This window comes from Budorcas taxicolor, chromosome 8 (genome assembly GCF_023091745.1).
Source record: "Budorcas taxicolor isolate Tak-1 chromosome 8, Takin1.1, whole genome shotgun sequence".
In the NCBI taxonomy this organism is placed as follows: Eukaryota; Metazoa; Chordata; class Mammalia; order Artiodactyla; family Bovidae; genus Budorcas; species Budorcas taxicolor.
In genome coordinates, this window is record NC_068917.1 from 42,675,404 (window position 1) to 42,696,002 (window position 20,599).

Consider the following 20,599-nt stretch of genomic DNA (forward strand, 5'->3'; position numbering starts at 1 on the left):
GCACGCCAGGCCTCCCTGTCCATCACCAACTCCCGGAGTTCACTCAGACTCACGTCCACTGAGTCAGTGATGCCATCCAGCCATCTCATCCTTTGTCGTCCCTTCTCCTCCTGCCCCCAATCCCTCCCAGCATCAGAGTCTTTTCCAATGAGTCAACTCTGCACATGAGGTGGCCAAAGTATTGGAGTTTCAGCTTTAGCATCAGTCCTTCCAATGAACACCCGGGACTGATCTCCTTTAGAATGGACTGGTTGGATCTCCTTGTAGTCCAAGAGACTCTCAACAGTCTTCTCCAACACCACACTTCAAAAGCATCAATTCTTCGGTGCTCAGCTTTCTTCACAGTCCAACTCTCACATCCATACATGACCACTGGAAAAACCACAGCCTTGACTAGATGGACCTTTGGCAAAGTAATGTGTCTGCTTTTGAATATGCTGTCTCGGTTGGTCATAACTTTCCTTCCAAGGAGTAAGCATCTTTTAATTTCATGGCTGCAATCACCATCTGCAGTGATTTTGGAGCACAAAAATATAAAGTCTGACACTGTTTCCACTGTTTCCCCATCTATCTGCCATGAAGTGATGGGACCAGATGCCATGATCTTCGTTTTCTGAATGTTGAGCTTTAAGCCAACTTTTTCACTCTCCTCTTTCACTTTCATCAAGAGGCTCTTTAGTTCCTCTTCACTTTCTGCCATAAGGGTGGTGTCATCTGCATATCTGAGGTTATTGATATTTCTCCCGGCAATCTTGATTCCAGCTTGTGTTTCTTCCAGACCAGCCTTTCTCATGATGTACTCCGCATATAAGTTAAATAAGCAGGGTGACAATATACAGCCTTGACGTACTCCTTTTCCTATTTGGAACCAGTCTGTTGTTCCATGTCCAGTTCTAACTGTTGCCTCTGACCTGCATATAGGTTTCTCAAGAGGCAGGTCAGGTGGTCTGGTATTCCCATCTCTTTCAGATCTTACTGACTCTCTAAACCTCTGTTTCCTCATGTGTAAAATATAAATAATAACACTGATCTTTAAGGACTGTTGTGTGGATAGTATGAGGCATTAGATATGAAGATATTTAGCAGGCAGTCTCTTATTCCACAGTTATTTACTGAGGAACTTTCCAGTCTCAAGGAAGGTAGCAAGATGAACAAGTTCCTACCCTTTTGGAGAAAGACAGTAATCACATCAAGTGAATACCTAAAGAGTACTAAGTATAATGAAGAAAACCAAGTCAAGTGTGATGGAGGTGAGGTCCACCTTCAGATGGGAGTGTGGTCAGCTGATGGGCTCCAGCTGTGGACCCCTTAGGACCTGCCTCAGCTGCAGAGAGATGCCTCCCAGTGTTCCTGGGACAGCTTCCACAAAGATCTAAGCAAGATGAGCTGTAAAAGCCTTGCCATTTTTGCCTCCAGGCCATCTCTGATGGGCAATACTGCTCCCCAAATCACAGTTCCATTTCTTCCCTTAACCCTGCTTCCATCCTCTTCTCTGCACGGGCATTGATCCCTCTTAAACATCTTGCATCCCAAACTCCATGTCTATGTCTGCTTCTTTCCAGAGAACTCAACCTGATAACGGGATAGGAAGAAATAGAGCACTTGTGAGTTTGCATAGGGGGTCAGAGGAAGACTCTTGGTGTATATGACATCTGAGCAGAGCCCAGAATGAAGTAAGGGCAGGAACAATGAGACCATCTGGGAAAGACTGGTCCACAGTGCAGCCACGTGTGCAAAGAGAAAGAAGAGGCATGGTCAGAGTAGAGTGGGTAGGATGATAGCAGTAGATGAGGTAAAAAAGAGGACAGAGGCCAAGATCACACGGGCTGTTGAATCATAAAAAATACTGGCTTTTATTCTGAGTGAAATGGGAAGCTATGTAAGTTTAGAATTGGCAAGTCACGTGATATGCACCCATGTTTTAAATGAGGCACTCTGATTGTTATGTGGGCAATGGATTGGGAGAATGGGCACCAGGGGTGCAGAAGAAGCAAGAAGACAACTTAGGAGAGTATTACATGACTGTATCATATAGCCATGCAGAGGGGCTTCCCAGGCGGTAGAGTGGTAAAGAATCTGCCTGCCAATGCAGGAGGTGTAAGAAAGGCAGGTTCGATTCCTGGGTCAGGACGATCCCTTGGAGTAGGAAATGGCAACCTGCTCTAGTATCCTTACCTAGGAAATCTCATGGACAGAGGAGGGGTCACAAAGGATCAGATGCGACTGTGTGCACACACACACACACACACCTGTTAGGAAGTAGCAGTCATCACAGTAATACAGTAGTAATATAGTAATTACAATAGTAGTTGTGGCCACAGTGGTTGGTAGGGAGTTTCCTTAATTCCACAGCACTGGGTTGCCATGTGGTATTTGCATGCTGCTCATCTGCACATGGCTCATCTACATAAGGTCTCCCATGCAGTGAATGTGTCAGACCAGACCTTTAGTGATTTTAGCCCCACATGCAGCTACTCCCATCTCTCTAGGAAATGTGTTGCCATTTCCTAGTCCAGGGGATCTTCCTGACCCAGGGATCAAACCCACATCTCTTGCATCTTCTGCATCTCCTGCATTGGCAGACAGATGTTGATTCACCCAAAATCAAAAAAGAGTTGCTATGAAACTACAGTAATCAAGACAGTGTGGTATTAGTGAAAAAATAGACAAATATATCAATGAAATAGGATAGAGAAACCCAGAAATAGACCCACGAAAATAAAGTCTACTAATTTTTGACAAAGGAGCGAGGCAATACAATGGAGAAAAGGCAGTCATTTCAACAAATGGTGCTTGGAACAATTTAACATCCACATGCAGAAAGATGAATCTAGACACAGACTTATACCTTTAACAAAAATTAACTCAAAATATATCACAGACCTAAACATAAATATGCAAAACTATATTCCTAGAAGATAACTTAGGAGAAAATGAGGATGAATTTGGGTATGACACAAAATGTACAGTTCATGAAAGAAATAATTGATAAGCTGGTGTTCATTAAATAAAAGACTTCTGCCATGTGAAAGACACTGTCAAGAGAATGAGTTGTCAGGCCACATTGGGAAAATATATTTGCAAAAGGCATAATTGATAAAGGCCAGTTATACAAAATATACAAGGAACTATTCAATGCAACAGTGTGAACACAGCCTGATTAATAATGGGCAAAAGATCTGCACGGGTGTCTCACCAAAAAATATATACGGATGGCAAAAATGCATGTGCTCAACATTACTTACCATTAGAGAATAGCAAGTTCAAAAAATAATGAGGTAGACTACACCTATTAGAATGGCTAAAATCCAAAAACAAACAAACAAACAAACAAAAACTGGTAATAGCAAATGCTACTGAGGATGTAAAAGGTAACAGGAACACTTATTCAAAATGGTATTTTGGAAGACAGTTTGGCATTATCTTACAAAGGTAAACATAGCTTTATCATAAATCCAGGAATCATGGTCCAAATTAATTACACAATTTACTTGAAAACTTAGGTTCACACAAAACCTTTATATAAATATATATAGGATCTCTATTCATAATAGCCCAAAATTGGAAGCAGTCAAGTTTCCCTTCAAGACACAAATGGCATATCTGTGTCATAAACAAACTGTGGCATATCTAAACAATATAATATTATTCAGCAATAAAATAAACAAGCCATCAAACATGAAGAGACAAAGATGAATTTTAAACTAATATTACCAAGTGAAAAAAGTCAGTAGCAAATGTTATATTCTGTAATAATGCCTTATATGACATTCTGGGAAAGGCAAAACAATAGAGAGGATAAAAATTGTCAGTGGCTCACAGGAGTTTAAGGAAGAGAGGGTGGATATCTGAATAGCCAAAGCACAGAGAACTTTTGGGGGCAGTGGGGATTTTGGCTGGTATGGGTTAACAATCCAGATACTGCTATACATGGTAACTGAGCAGTTAAGGAAATGGTTGGCAGACAGAAAAAGTTGACACAGATAAGCAAGCAGAGCAAGCTATAATAGCATGATCCATGTGGTAACAGATATGAGTTAGGGACATAATTATGAACTCGTATTTGGCTAAATATAGATATAGTTACATATAGAAATATGTATTATATGTGTATGTATACAGACCATCTATACACGTACAGTTCCTTGTTCAGTCAGCTGAGAGAATCTAGAAACAATGACATCCCAGCAGTAACAAGCACATCTAGTGCTCCAGTGCTGGTTTCTAACACCGTTCTCCAAAGGAAGCAGAGCTCCATAGAGACATGACTCTTTCTAGGAGCAGAAAATATATGGGATGAAACTGCAGCATCTTACAGTGGAAGAGAGTAAGGAATTGCTCACAAAAAATCCATGATGCCACAATAATGAGGATCTGGAAAAGGGACACCAAGGCCAAGTAAAAATATCTTCAAACAGGCAAAATGAATCAATTTAAACAACAAAATAAGTAAGGTAGTACTGGATTATAACCCAAAGTATAAAACAAATATCCATGAGTCCATACTGATATAAATAAAGTACTAAATTAATTAATAAAAAGAGATAAATCTCCCTTGCAGAACAATTCAAAGTAAATTGTGGAGGTATTCCACCTTGAAAGAGGTGAGCATAATTCCACATTCCTTATGTGTGGGCAGTATTAGTAACTTCCTTCCACACAGCACAAGGTGAAAGTGGGGAGGAAAGAGTAACTTTACAACTGAGAAACCTGATAGTCCTCAAAACTGTCAAGGTCATCAAAAATAAGGAGAGTCTGAGAAACTGACACAGCCAGGTGAACTTATGCAGACAAAACAACTAGATGTAATATGGTATTCTAAAACAATAAAAGGACATTAGATAAAAACTAAAGGAATCTAAAGAAAGTATGGACTTTAGTAAATAATGATTCATTAATGATAACATATGTATTATATTACTGTAAGATATTAACAATAGGTGGAGACTATATGGGATTTCTGTACTACTGCAATCTTTCTGTAAATCTGGAACTATTCTAAAAAATTAATTTAAAAATTTTAAATTTTATATGTATATAGTTTGAAAATTTTAAATATCCTTCTAAATAACTTGAATAAAAGAGAAAATGGAAAGAAAAATTACAAATAACTTAGAAATATAAAATATAAGTGCACTATACCTGAGAAGTTCTATAATACAGTTAAAGCAGTATACAAAGAAAATTAAAATTTATAGCCTTAAATGCATCTTTTAGAAAATAATAAAATTTGAAATAAATAGCACAAAATTGAAGAAAAACAGTAACATTAAATAATATATAATTTAAAAGTAATAATAAGGAATATAAATTGAAGGAAAGAAAATTTAAATATTTATTAAATTTATAAGATCATTAGGGTTTTGATCAATAAAACCATGTTCCTAAAAACCAGTAATTATAGGAAACTATAATTTTTTTAAGGAATCATTAAAAAATACCATTTAGGGATGAGAAATACTTAACTACAAGGATAGGAGAGATTTTTGAAATTATAAGATATAGAGATAATTGTATTACTTTTATCCATAACTTTGAAAAAATTTAGGAGGTTTATTAGTCCAGACTGCTTTGAATGCAAATGACAGGCACCCATTTTCAATTAGTTGCAACAGGACTTCCCTCGTGGTGCAGTAGATAAGAATTTACCTCCCAATGCAGGGGATGTAAGTTCGATCCCTGGTCCCGGTAGATTCTACATGCCATGGACCAACTAAGCCAGTGTGCCACAACTACTGAAGCCTGTGCACCCAGATTCTGTGCTCCACAAGAGAAGCCACCACAATGAGAAGCCTGTGTACCACAACAAAGAGTAGACCTCGCTTACCACAACTGGAGAAAGCTCACACAAAAGCAACAAAGACCCAGTGCAGCCAAAAACAAACAAACAAATCCATCTGCAGCAAAAGAGATACTGACTGATTCATATACTTGAGAAGCCATAGGAAAGTGCTAGCTCCCAACATGACTGGGTTCAATAGCTTACCGTCATAAGACTATCTTCCTTCCCAATGTTTTCCCCAGCTCAGCTTATCTCTTAACTTACGTAGGTTCTCTCCATGTGTCAGAGAAAATGGGCATCTACAGCCACAAAATTTCATCTCCCCAGTTTAAAAACCAAAGTAGAAAAAGGAAAATCCCCAAATTCTGATGTCTTTTATCAATCCAGGAGAAGATTCCGATTGGCCCTATTTGGAACTTAGGTCCAATCCTATGACTAAGTGTCCTGAGAATGACACTTCTTTAATTTGCTAAAGAGAATCAGAAAACGAAACACCATATTTAGTGATGAATCATTAGAAGCATTTCTGTTAGAGAAACAAGAGGATAAACTCTGTCACCACTATCTTTGAACACTGTACTAGACTTCATAGTCAATGTATAAGACCAGAAAAGGTAAATACCTTGGAAGGGAAAAAAAAAACAAAACTGTCATTAATTGCAAATATCTAACTTTTAAAAATCTAAGAAAATTAGCTAAAAAACAGTTGCACTGATAAAATAATGAAATGACACAGCAAGATTCAAGACAGATAATACAAAAAGCATTATTTTTCCTATATTAGCAATAACCAGTAAGAAAATAAAGTCAATTCTCAAGACTCAGGATTGACCACCAGAACAAAATATAGAGAAATGTATGCTTTATGAAAACTAAGATTTGAAATGGAAGCTTCCATTCCTAGATGATTAGTAACATTCTCTTTGTATTCCATCCCCATAATATCTTGGGTGCAGTAGGCATACCATGATCATCAACTTGAATATAGTCAGAGGGTATGGATAAGAAAAAAGGAAATGGAGAACAATCAAAAAGGAGTGGAGTAATAAGTGGTCAGAAAAGATTGGTAGAGAAAAGCCATTTGAGCCTCTATTATGTATTCCTTTCCATGGGTAAATCATCATTATCTGAATTACTTACATTTCAAAAAGATAAAAATTTTAGATCAGAGTATTCAGTATTTGGGGACTTCTGGTGAAAATATTAGGAAATATTGTCCATACAAAAAAGTCCAAGTATGGAGGGCATTTCTCATTTTTCAAGGACTTGAATTTAATCCTTCTTTTCCCATTCTCCACAAATTCTCCCAAATATCCCTTTCTCTCTCCTTGGCCTCATTTCTATTTTGCTTTTATTTCCTTCTATTTTCCTGTCTTCTTGCCTTTCTTCTGTTCTAAATCTAGATGGTCCTCCCCTTTTTTCTGTTAAACCTGGTGTCAGAGGGGGCTGAGGAGGCCCCAGGTTTTGCATCTAAGTCAGCCATGTCCTCTATGGTGTAGGAATGAAGGAGTCAGAAATGGTCAAATATTTACTGTGTCTCATGCTTGGGAAGAGTGAGCTTTTGGGAATTAAATCGAGTTGAAATCAGGTTCCACACAGGTTAACAATTTCTGTGCCTTGGTGTTCTCATCAGGGAAACAAAGACAATACAAGCAGCTCCCACAGAGAGTTTCTGGATGAATAAAATAAGACATAATAATATCTATTAGTGAACTATGGTTGAAAAACAAGGAAGGGACTATAAAGGTCATACTCCAATATTTTCTTTCTCCTACTTTCCTCTCCTCTAGCCTAAAATCACAGGAGTGGAAAGAGGAAAGAAGGCTGGGAGGTAAGAATATGGGCAAAGCAATACTAAATCCTAAATCTCAACCCCTAATATAGCTGCTGAAGCAAAATCAAAGATACTGAGATGACAGTTTTAATTTCATATACCAGATTTATAGTTTATTCCAGAGAATTTATCTAAGCAACAACATTATATTTGGAATACAAATCTCAAAGAGAAAAATACTCTTGGACAAAAATTACAGTGAAACTGACACACCCCAGTTACTCACTGACTTCTCAAGAGAAAAAGAAATCTGGTGATGTCATTCCTGCCTTTGCTCACTCCAATATCAATACAGTTTCAAATTTTCAGAGGGTAATAAGTTCTCGTCTTTCACACAATAAGTAACAAAGCAAACTCCCCCAAACTCATGGAGGTATCGTAGTTGAAGGGGAAGAGCCAATTTTATCTAATTAGTAAATTTTTTAGATATTTAATATTTGTTCTGCATAAAAAATATGAATGTCTGTTGTAGATTACTTATTCCTTGTGGTATGTAACTGTAATTCATTTGGAAAGTATCTTCAAAGTAGGTAGACAAGTTTTTTCAAAACACCAGTTCCTTGTATAATTACTGCTACATTTATAATTACTCCACTGATAAAGAAAAAAGGGGGGAAGGAAGTTTCACCAAAGTCCCCTAAGAAAATGTTTCACTTCTCTCTGTCATCATGTTAGTGAATCTACTACACTTTTAAGTAATAAAGTAAAGAACACATTCCGGTTATTGCTGAAAAGAAATTTCATCAGTCTTCCTGTTAATATGAGTCATAGCAGAGAAGAGGTTGATGATTTGCAAGAAGAAACCACGGTCCACTAAAGCACTCCAAGTCTTCAGGCCACAGGAGAATAGATTGGCAACAAATTTTACTCTAAATTTTTCTTTGAGCATCTATTATGTATAATACTAGCACTCTTCTAGGATTTGTGAACACTCTTTAAAAATACAGGATATAGTGTCTGACATTAAGGAATACTTAACTTGAAATTGTCTTCGTAAGAAATCAGCACTCTTTTTGAATCCTCTGATGTGGGGCAATGCAGAGAGTTCAGCCTTCATTCATCATTAGAACAAGGATAATAATAACATTAATATCCAAATTTCACCAGCTCTAAGCCTCCCATCAATTTGACCATGGGAAGTCCAAATTCTCAGAATCTCCCTTTTAAAGTCATTTCTCAGAGCCTGCCAAGGTGCCTACAAATACACGCAAATATCCATAAACACAGAGCTAGGGAACTCAGAAGGGAAAGAGGCCTCAGTAAAGTTGCTTGAACCTCACAGTGTGAAGTGATTAGCCCAGCAAACTCTTTCATTTGTCACCTTATTAGCAGTTTAGGCACTGACAGGCCACCCAGGGGATCACACCATCCTGCCAATGCAGGACATCTTGTCACCTAAAACTGACCTTGAACAATGAGAAGTTTAGGAGGGGTGGTCCATAATAGTTTTTCAGTGCCCAGTCTTCTCTGGACAGCTCACTCACAAGTTAGAAACAGGTATTTTCCTTAGGGCCCTTACTCACCCAGATGGTAAAGTCAGGATGGATTTTGGTAGCAACCCCTACTGTACACCAGGAGCAACCACTCCTTAAGACACCGTGGCCTTGCTGCTGGTTTTGGTTTTGTTATGGCAGTTCTTCCCTTGTGGTGACTTAGCTCTCAAGAGCCCCAGCACTGACAGGTCACATAGGGGATCACCCCAGCCATTTCTCTCTGTCATCTGGCCTCTGTGAGAGCTATTCCAGTCCATCAGGCATAGTGTCTGAAGCCAGTGGCATCAGGACTCAAGTCTCGTGTTCCAGGACTCTCCTTGGTCCCTTTGCAAATCCGTGTCAGACTTTCTTATCACAATCACCTGAGCCTCAACTCTGACCTAGCCAAGAAGCTCTGTTACACCAACACTGGGCATTCCACTACTAGGTGAGTGATCATAAATGATGTGTCAATGTAACTAGGTAAGCACAGTGAAATGTAAAAGCCTTCTTGGTGCAAAATGTTATTTTTACCTATCAGTTACTCAGTTTAAGGGGGCAGAGGTGGCAGTATGTGATTAGATGGCTATTTAAAGCAAGCAGTAGAAATTCATAATAAATCTACAAGAATTAAGATTTTACATACAGCTTTACCTTTCTCAGAAGTTTAAAATATTTTATTTCAGAATATTATGGGCCCAGAATCAGCAAGCAAGCAGCAACATAGCTATCTGTTTAGGGGACTTTAGAGATTGAGTAGGAGAAGGCAATGGCACCCCACCCCAGTGCTCGTGCCTGGAAAGTCCCGTGGACGGAGGAGCCGGGTGGGCTGCACCCCATGGGGCCGCTGAGAGTCGATCACGACTGAGCGACTTCACTTTCACTTTTCCTTTCATGCACTGGAGAAGAAAATGGCAAGCCACGCCAGTGTTCTTGCCTGGAGAATCCCAGGGACAGGGGAGCCTGGTGGGCTGCCGTCTATGGGGTCGCACAGAGTCGGACACGACTGAAGCGACTAAACAGCAGCAGCAGCAGAGATTGAGTACAGCAGATTGGTCATATTTTAGTTTCCAAAGCCCCAGAAAGATAGAGGACTTGATTGGTAATGTTTACTGAGCAGTTACTATATGCCAAGCATTGTCCTAAGTAATTTACATGTATTGTCTCACATGATTAAACAATGCTTTGAGGTGGCTACTATTATAATCTTCACCCTACAGATACGAAAACTAAGATTAAGAAAATGTCCCAATATTATGAGCTATTGAGACATGGAACTGAGAAATGAACACTGGGCCTCTGATTCTTACATCTCTGTGCTCCCTGCTTCCCCCAGGCTTCATCATGGGTTTGGCTGCCAAATTTGACTTCTAATCCCATTTCTGCTCCTAAAGAGTCACTAAACTTCACTACCTTGTCTATAAAATGGAAGAATGAGGATTCTCTGAGCTAACATTTGCCAAGACCCCAATGCAAGATTATCATTACATGAGAGGGCAGAGTTCATCCCTCATGAGAAGGATTAGAGAGTCAGAAGACCCTTCTGTGGCAGAACTGAGCTCTGTGTCGCCAGCAGTAATGTCCGAGCATATTTGAAGAGGGGCAACGCTGTTACCAGGTATAGTGATGATGTGAGGCCTGAAAAGAATGTGGGCACTTTAGTCACACTCCTGACCTCAGACCATCAGTGACTTCTGACAAGGAAGTTCAGACACATTGGACTTATTTTAATACTTACCTAGACTCCAGTGTTCTTGCCTGGAGAATCCCGGGGATGGGGGAGCCTGGTGGGCTGCCATCTATGGGGTCGCACAGAGTCTGACACGACTGAAGCAACTTAGCAGCAGCAGCAGCAGCAGCAGACTATTTTTGCCTTTGTCCAAAACTGGTCAAGTTAGGAACACAGGGATTATTTGCTTCTTTCATTGTCATGAAAGTTGTCTCAATTACTAAAGTTGATTATTTTCTATAGATGCTCTCATGCTTCTTATCACAGTGTCTCAGAATACAAAAGCTCAGAGGCCGTTGCATGTCTGGGAAACTCTTCCAAAGCTTGGATTCCCCTTTGAATAACAATACAGCTAGTCTATGAACTATTTACTTATTCTCTCTTCAGTGTGAAATTCTTTCAGTTGCAAGTTTGTTATTAGGTTCTCCATCTATACGGCAGCTGGACACAGACTCACTGCATGTAGCCACTGCTGGACCTTTGTGTTTATGATGAAGTGTAAATAAGGTAAGAGGAAGAGGGAAACAGGTTGAACCCTTAGTCAATGGACTGAGGATTTCAACTAGCTGATGTTTTGTTATCATTTGCCCTGAAAGGTGACTGCAACAGAAGAGAGCTATCTGCTATAGTCTGCCTGTTTAAGAAAGCCCAGTCTCTCTCCATATCTAGTCCATTCTGGGTTGATCAATTAACTGAACATTTATCACCGAGTCCCTATATGCCAGTTAATATTTAAATCCATCATTTGTTAATGATTGCTATTATCGTGTCTGTAATAACTGATTGCTATTATCAAGAAGAGGATGACACTGGGTTAACCACTTAACTGAATATTTATCACCAAGTCCCTATATGCCAGTTCATATTTAAATCCATCATTTGTTAACTGATTGCTATTATCATGTCTATAATAACTGATTGCTATTATCAACGAGAAGAGGATAACAGAGGATGAGATGGTTGGATGGCATCACTGACTTAATGGACATGAATCTGAGCAAGCTCCAGGAGTTGGTGATGGACAGGGAAGCCTGGCATGCTGCAGTCCATGGGGTTGCAAAGATTGGACATGACTGGGCGACTGAACTGATAATCACATTTACTGTAAATCAACATTGAGTAATTTCCATATATGGGTTTGTTAGTATCTTATTCATTCTTTGTGGAATTGGAGATCAATGGACACCAACCTCTTTTATTTAATTGTAGGTAGTTTCCAATGACCTCTGCTGGATTTTCAGGGTTCTGTTCACAGGACTGCCTCATTTTCCCTTAGACTGGACTTCCCTGCTGACTATCATCATCAAAATGTCAACATACATTGAGTATTTTCCATGCTTGAGATATTGTGTGAAGTGAAGTCACTCAGTCGTGTGCGACTCTTTGCGACCCCATGAACTGTAGCCTACCAGGCTTTTCCATCTATGGAATTTTCCAGGCAAGAGTACTGGAGTGGGTTGCCATTTCCTTCTCCAGGGGATCTTCCCGACCCAGGGATTGAACCTGGGTCTCCTGCATTGCAGGCAGACGCTTTACCCTCTGAGCCACCAGGGAAGCAATAACACATGGATACTTCACATGAATGACCTCACTCAATTCTATAGTTTTATCGTTATTATTTCCATTTTACAGTTGAGGAAGTTGAGTCATAGAGAAGCTTCTTACCCACAGATCACAAAACTAGAGAGGGTTGCAGCTGGAATCTATACCTGTGTCTGTGTGACTCCAAATACTGAGCCTTCAAGAGCTCCATATTTATACTTCTCTCTGACTAGGATCTGGAAAAAAAAAAAAAAAAACTTCATTTCTACCAGTTTCCCTAAAATGGTGGCCCAACGAATGGCTCTCTCTTCGGGCAGGTTACAGTTCATTCACCAAATTATAAGAACATAAATTTCGTCTAAAGTGAATGATAATGACCTGAATGTTGTGACTAAGCAATTGTCTAAATCAGTTTCAGGAAAAACTGAGCTGCTTTGTAAGGGAAAACAGTTGGTGTAAGGAAACATGGGTCTCTCCTGTTTTATTCTTTTCTGTGTGCCATTAGGTAAGTCACTTAGCTTCTCTGCGCTTCTGTTTCTAGAGTTGGACTGGATATGTTTAAGGCAGTGTTTTTTAAACTGTATCTTACAAGCCGTTAGTGGAAGATGAAATCAATTTAGTGAACCACAATCATTATATTTAAAAAAATCAAACAGGATAGAAGAGTAGAGCATTAATATATTTACAGTATTAAAACTGTGGAAAATAAAAAAGTTACTCACGTGTGGTAAGGTAAGTATTTTTGATCAACCTTTTGTTGCCAGCACGTGGGGTGGCAGGTATATGTGTGTGTGTTAGAACACAATGTAAAATATATTTCTTACAGAGTTTGAATAACTTTGTTCTTCAAAATAAATCTGAATAACAATTGACTATGGTTTTCCCTACCTCAAATTGAAGGACTCCATCCAATAGTTATACTTTAGTAACACTCAAATTTGCAGATTATAAGTCACTATACCAGACCACCTGACCTGCCTCTTGAGAAACCTTTATCCAGGTCAGGAAGCAACAGTTAGAACTGGACATGGAAAAGCAGACTGGTTCCAAATAGGAAAAGGAGTACGTCAAGGCTCTATATTGTCACCCTGCTTATTTAACTTATATGCAGAGTACATCATGAGAAACGCTGGGCTGGAAGAAGCACAAGGTACAATCAAGATTGTCGAGAGAAATATCAATAATCTCAGATATGCAGATGACACCACCCTTATGGCAGAAAGTGAGGAGGAGAGTGAAAAAGTTGGCTTAAAGCTTAACATCCAGAAAACGAAGATCATGGCATCTGGTCCCATCACTTCATGGGAAATAGATGGGGAAACAGTGGAAACAGTGTCAGACTTTATTTTCGGGGGCTCCAAAATCAATGCAGATGGTGACTGCAGCCATGAAATTAAAAGACGCTTACTCCTTGGAAGGAAAGTTATGACCAACCTAGATAGCATATTCAAAAGCAGACACATTACTTTGCAAACAAAGGTCCATCTAGTCAAGGCCATGGTTTTTCCACTGGTCATGTATGGATGTAAGAGTTGGACTGTGAAGAAAGCTGAGCGCTGAAGAATTGATGCTTTTGAACTGTGGTGTTGGAGAAGACTCTTGAGAGTCCCTTGGACTGCAAGGAGATCCAATCAGTCCATTCTGAAAGAGATCAGTCCTGCCAATAATCTATATTGACACTAAACAATATAGTTTTTAAAAAACTTTATATCAATGAAACTATACAACATATACTATTCTGTATCTAGCTTTCTTCGCTCAACATCCTGTTTCTGAAATTTATTTTGGCACTATATTTTGGTTTGTTTATTCTTTCCAATTAAGGGCCATTACAAACAGTGCTGCAATGAATTCTTATATATCTGTAGGTACCCATGTATATATAGTCCATTCTAAAGGAGATCAGTCCTGGGTGTTCTTTGGAAGGAATGATGCTAAAGCTGAAACTCCAATACTTTGGCCACCTGATGCGAAGAGTTGACTCACTGGAAAATATTGATGCTGGAAAGGATTGGGGGCAGGAGGAGAAGGGGACGACAGAGGATGAGATGGCTGGATGGCATCACTGACTCAATGGACATGAGTTTGGGTGAACTCCGGGAGTTGGTGATGGATAGGGAGGCCTGGCATACTGCAATTCATGGGGTTGCGAAGAGTCGGACATGACTGAGCAACTGAACTGAACTGAACTGAACTGAACACATGTATATGCATTTCTGCTGTGTCCTTGAAAGTGTGCTAGTCACTCAGTCATGTCTGACCCTCTGTAATCCCATGGACTATAGCTGCCAGGCTCCTCTGTCCATGGAATTCTCCCGGAGTGGGTAGCCATTTCCTTCTCCAGAGGATCTTCCCAATCCAGGGATCGAACCTGGGTATCCCACATTGCAGGCAGAATCTTCACAGTCTGAGCCACCAGGAAAGCCCACATTTCTGTTAAGTAAATATTAATATATAGAAATGAAATTGCTGGGTCTGGGGCGAGAGTTCTCACAAGACGGTGACCATGCTGGCACCTTGATCTCAAACTTCCAGTCAACAGAACTGTGAGAAAAGAAATTTCTGTTGTTTAAGCCACCCATTTTTGTGGCATTTCATTATAGCAGCCCAAGCCTATAGGGTTTGAATGTCATTTTAATAATTTAATTAGGTTCTAAAAGATAACTGAGAGTTAACCTTCAGAAGGATAACTTAGCCAACTATTTCAAAGCATTTGTTTACTTATTTCCAGGGAAAAAGCATTTCATTTCTGTCTTCATCCAAGAGACAATTCTTCAAAGGTAGGGTTAGGTCAGTCCAAATGCATAGTTTCAGTACCCAGCTTTGGCAATAATGGTGGTTGACGTAGGCTACAGCTCCCGCAAATGAATGATTCTATACATAAAAACTGAAAATGATGAATAAACAAGCTTATGACTCAAATATTAGAGGGCGATTTCAAAACAATACTGACAGTATAATGTGGTTTTTTTTTTTTTACAATAGGTCTAATTACCTATCTATATAGATTTATATGCTCGTACCTAAAACAGGAAAAGAAAAGGCTTAAAGGGAAAACAGAGTCTCGTATATGTCAATAGGACTGGAAACTGGTTAACCCTTTGTAGAAGGCAATTTGACCAACAGCTTTCAAATTTTAAATGCATGTGCTCTTTGACCCAGTAACTCTAATCCAAGGATTATTCTTACAGATGTATTAATACATGAACCCAATCACAAATGTTCAAAAATGTCAACTGCAGCTTTGCTAGCAATATTTTTTTAAATGAACATGTATTCCTTCTTTTAAATTGTTTTAGTTTTTCATGCATTGTTTTTTAATTAGAAAACAGAATAAATACCATTTTTAATGAAATAAATAAACCCAACAGCTTCCCCTTCAAAAGCCTAGAAATTAGACATACTCTGGGAAAGCGTCTACCTTTGGAACTGGCTAGTGATCTTTAATAATTTATAATGACACTTTACTTACAATAAGCCATTTAAAATACGTGATCATTCAGAGATGGCATGTGATTCTTAGGTTATGAAAACTGATATAACCTCTCTCAGTTTTCTACCTCACAATAGTAAAGTGAATCTAATCTTAAATTAGTAGCCTTTTTAAGCAGTTATTCAAATTAAAAAGAGTATTCATTTTCAAATGAGTGTTACATTATGCTGATGGTATAAACTGCATACTTTTCCTTAATTTACTAATATTTATTAAGTAATGAGTCTTAATCCCAACACCATTATTATTGTTGAATAATAATTATGAATAGAGTATTTTTAGAAATTACATGAATAGACTTTTTTCCAAGAGATGTACATATAGTTATTAATTAGACAACCCCATTATATTATGAAATCACCTGTGGAGAAGTGTGTTAAGAACTAGAAAATAAAGAGCTTATGATTCCAGCACTTATTTGCTTTGCCTCAGGGTCTGGAGCTCAGTCAGAAACACCCATGAGATTTTTTGACTTCTCAGTTAGGCAACTCCAACTCCAAAAGTTGATATTAGGCTCCAACTTTTCCTTGGAGCCCATATGAGTGAACTTTGTCAGGTGATGGGTTTGCCAGTCTAGCTCTCAGCAGAGTTCCAGTCTGCATGTAGAGAAGCATAGGGTGCTTTGAACAGAATTTCCTAATGAGGAAATTGCTGCACATTCTGCCATGTGGTTATTTGAAGGATGAAGCAATGACATCCTCCAAAGTGGCATCTCCTTTTTTCCCCCTTTTTAACTTAGAAATTGCCCTTAGGGCTGTTAAGAGTGGATTTCCCAAATATAGAAAGCAATCTAAAGTGACAAATAATTGGAAATTTTGAAATCTTTCTTTTTGTGGTCAGTAATCCCAACAGCTTTCTTCCCATTGGGGAGCCACTCATAACTCCTGAGTATTCATTCATTCACTGGAATGTATCAGATTTGGAAATTCCCAACTGCCGTTCCTGTCAGGGATCCATTTCTTCACCATGCCAAGTCTTCTTAACTACAGAAGTCTGTGTTTAGAAGTGGGAAAGTTTTCTATTTCTTTCACACTTCAGGAGCAATAAGTCAAATACTTTGAAGAATGACTATCATCAGAAGATGACGAAGGAGTGGATGCCTTTTAGTATTACCTAATGAGATGTTCTGAACTCTTCAGCAATAGCAGGATTGTACTAAAAAAACATTTCCTTCCCATAAAATTTTAAACTAATATTAGCTGGCTTACATTAGCAGTTATCTAAACTTCTGTCTCTATATCCAACTCTACTCAACCTGTAAGGTTAACCATATCTGTCTGCTGCTGCTGCTGCTGGTTACTTGCTGGAAAAAGAGAAAGAAGAAATGGCCAATTAATTACCAAGTGACTGAGAGCTACTATTTGTGTTTGGGTTCAATTCTCTTTCATCTTTCAGGTATGAAATCCATCCTATTTCATCCCCAGAAAAAGGAAGCAGGCTTTTTGCTGAGTTCTTTGGCAGGACTGGGGAGGTATCTTGTACTGTTGGATTAGCTGAGGGGGTTCCATGTGGACAGTCAAGCAGCATGATTTAAATGACAGGGACTGAAAGAAATAGAGGAAGAAGGGTGAGAGGAGGCTGCTGGGCAGTCGTGGGCTGGATGTTGGCTGTTTTTCCTTGTTACATTCTGACAAGCAGTGAGGCTGAATCCCTGCTCACCAACACTATTTAGTCCTTTACAGTTTACCAAGAGCCTCTATATACAATAACTCATCAGGCTTCCTCAATACTCCTGTGTTTTAGAAATGGCCAGTATACATAGTAGATACTATTTTATATCATACTCCATTAAATTTCCAGGCTTTAGGTCGAACTACTGGGATTCAAATATTAATTCAGTTAGTTTCTGGCTGTGTGACTTTAAGTTATGTGAAGTAAAATATTATGCCAGCCACAGTAGGACAAATACTGCATGATTAGTTGTGTGAGGCATTGAAAACAGTCAATTTCATAGAACCATAGAATCAACTGGTAGTTGCCAGAGGCTAAGTAGAGGAGGAAATGGGAAGATGATAATTGGTGGGTATAAAGTTTCAATTAAACAAGATAAATAAATCCTAGAGATCTACTATACAACATTTTATCTAACAGTAACAAACTGTATCATAAAATTAAAACTTTAAGAGGGTGGATCTCATGCTAAATGTTCTTACCACAATAAAATAAACTATGAGAAAGATGAGAGTATAAAACATAATACTGTTAAAGCAAATATGAGTGAATGTATCATCTTAGGGAGGGAAAGAACTTCCTAGGCATGATAGCAAAGACAGAAACCATACAAACATTACGAGTAAGAGCTAACATCTATTGAGGTCTTACTATGTGCTGGCCATGTACTGAGGACTTGAATGACCTTATTTAATCCTCAATCCTTTAATCCTTTAGCTACAGTTCAAGCTGGTTTTAGAAAAGGCAGAGGAACCAGAGATCAAATTGCCAACATCCACTGGATCATCAAAAAAGCAAGAGAGTTCCAGAAAAACACCTTTTTCTGCTTTATTGACTACACCAAAGCCTTTGACTGTGTGGATCACAATAAACTGTGGAAAATTCTGGAAGAGATGGGAATACCAGACCACTTGATGTGCCTCTTGAGAAACCTATATGCAGGTCAGGAAGCAACAGTTAGAACTGAACACGAAACAACAGACTGGTTCCAAATAGGAAAAGGAGTACATCAAGGCTGTATATTGTCACCCTGCTTATTTAACTTCTATGCAGAGTACATCAAGAGAAACATTGGGCTGGATGAAGCACAAGCTGGAATCAAGATTGCCGGGAGAAATATCAATAACCTCAGATATGCAGATGACACCACCCTTATGGCAGAAAGTGAAGAGGAACTAATAAGCCTCTTGATGAAAGTGAAAGAGGAGAGTGAAAAAGTTGGCTTAAAGCTCAACATTCAGAAAACGAAGATCGTGGCATCTGGTCCCATCACTTCATGGGAAATAGATGGGGAAACAGTGGAAACAGTTGTCAGACTTTATTTTTGGGGGCTCCAAAATCAATGCAGATGGTGACTGCAGCCATGAAATTAAAAGACGCTTACTCCTTGGAAGAAAAGTTATGACCAACCTAGATAGCATATTCAAAAGCAGAGACACTACTTTGCCAACAAAGGTCCGTCTAGTCAAGGCCATGGTTTTTCCACTGGTTATGTATGGATGTGAGAGTTGGACTGTGAAGAAGGCTGAGCACCGAAGAATTGATGCTTTTGAACTGTGGTGTTGGAGAAGACTCTTGAGAGTCCCTTGGACTGCATGGAGATCCAACCAGTCCATTCTAAAGGAGATCAGTCCTGGGTGTTCTTTGGAAGGACTGATGCTAAAGCTGAAACTCCAGTACTTTGGCCACCTTATGCGAAGAGTTGACTCATTGGAAAAGACTCTGATGCTGGGAGGGATTGGGGGCAGGAGGAGAAGGGGAACTACAGAGGATGAGATGGCTGATGGCATCACTGACTCGAGGGACATGAGTTTGAGGTCGCAAAGAGTTGGACACAACTAAGCGACTGAACTGAACTGAATCCTCAAATCAATCCTGTGAAGTATGTATGATTGTTATCACCCTTTCATGAATAAGAAAAACAAAGCACAGGAAAGTGAATACTGACGATTGTCTTGCCAGAATCCATTCTCTCCTTCATCGTTTCTAAGTGAATTTCAATTTTGTTCAGGTTTGTATCGCTTCCTCATGAATAACTTGTGACCTGAGAGGTGAACTAATTAGTATAAGCCAATCAGTGATTGGTTCAGGAATGAGTACATGATTGACTGATATTTGCTATATCTTCAAGTTAACTGACTCTTCTGCCATCTCTAATCTGCTGATAATATTTCCAGTACATTTTTATTTAAGATATTACATTTTTAGTTCTAGCAGTTCCATTTTGTTTTATAATTTCTATTTTTCTACTGAGATTTTCTATTTGTTCTTCTATAATGAGAATATTTTTATTTCTACTTGTTGTTATAATAGCTATAATAGCTACTTTTAAATATGTATTTTCCAAATCTAATATCTGAGTTATTTGATGGTTAGTCTCCATTGATTCTCTTTTTTTTCTTTAGTATCCTATGTGGCTAAAAATCTTGGATTTTAGGGACTTCCCTGGTGGTCCAATGGCTAACACTCAGTGCTCCCAATGCAGGGGACCTGGGTTCAATTCCTGGTCAGGGAACTAGATTCCACATGCCCCAGCTAAGAGTTTTTATATTCCTCTTCATTTTATTGATTTATTTTCTCAATTAACTTAGCTGAGTGAACATCACTCAGTCATGTCCGACTCTTTGCAACCCCATGGACTATACAGTCCATGGAATTCTCCAGGCCAGACTAATGCAGTGGCTAGCCTTTCCCTTCTCCAGGGGATCTTCCCAACCCAGGGATCAAATCCAGGTCTCCCACATTACAGGTGGATTCTTTACCAGCTGAGCCACAGGGAAGCCCAAGAATACTAGAGTGGGTAGCCTATCCCTTCTCCAGGGGATCTGAGCCAGGAATTGAACCAGGGGGGAGATTCTTTACCAACTGAGCTATCAGGGAAGCTCTTAACTTAGATGAACTTGGTGTCAAATCTGCCTCTCCTTCACTGAACTGTAGCTGAAGTCTATATTCAGTACTTCTGGCTTCAGCTTATCTGTTTGGAATCTACCTCAAGTGAAAATAGTTGGTTGGATATGTACATTTAGATCTCAGGAGTGAGATTTGGAGTGGAGATGAAATGTTGAGAGGAATAAGC

The 20,599-nt window shown here is 39.0% G+C and overlaps 1 protein-coding gene across 1 annotated transcript in view; it reads right to left on the bottom strand.

Annotated features, from left to right (window-relative positions):
• Nucleotides 1-12,470: 12,470 nt before the first annotated feature.
• Nucleotides 12,471-20,599, bottom strand: part of RCL1 (RNA terminal phosphate cyclase like 1) — a 105,713-nt gene continuing 97,584 nt past the window's right edge. The window contains exon 9 of the mRNA XM_052644863.1: nt 12,471-12,595. Coding sequence (XP_052500823.1) covers nt 12,589-12,595 — 7 coding nt within the window. The 3' untranslated portion in view covers nt 12,471-12,588. The remainder of the gene's footprint in view (nt 12,596-20,599) is intronic.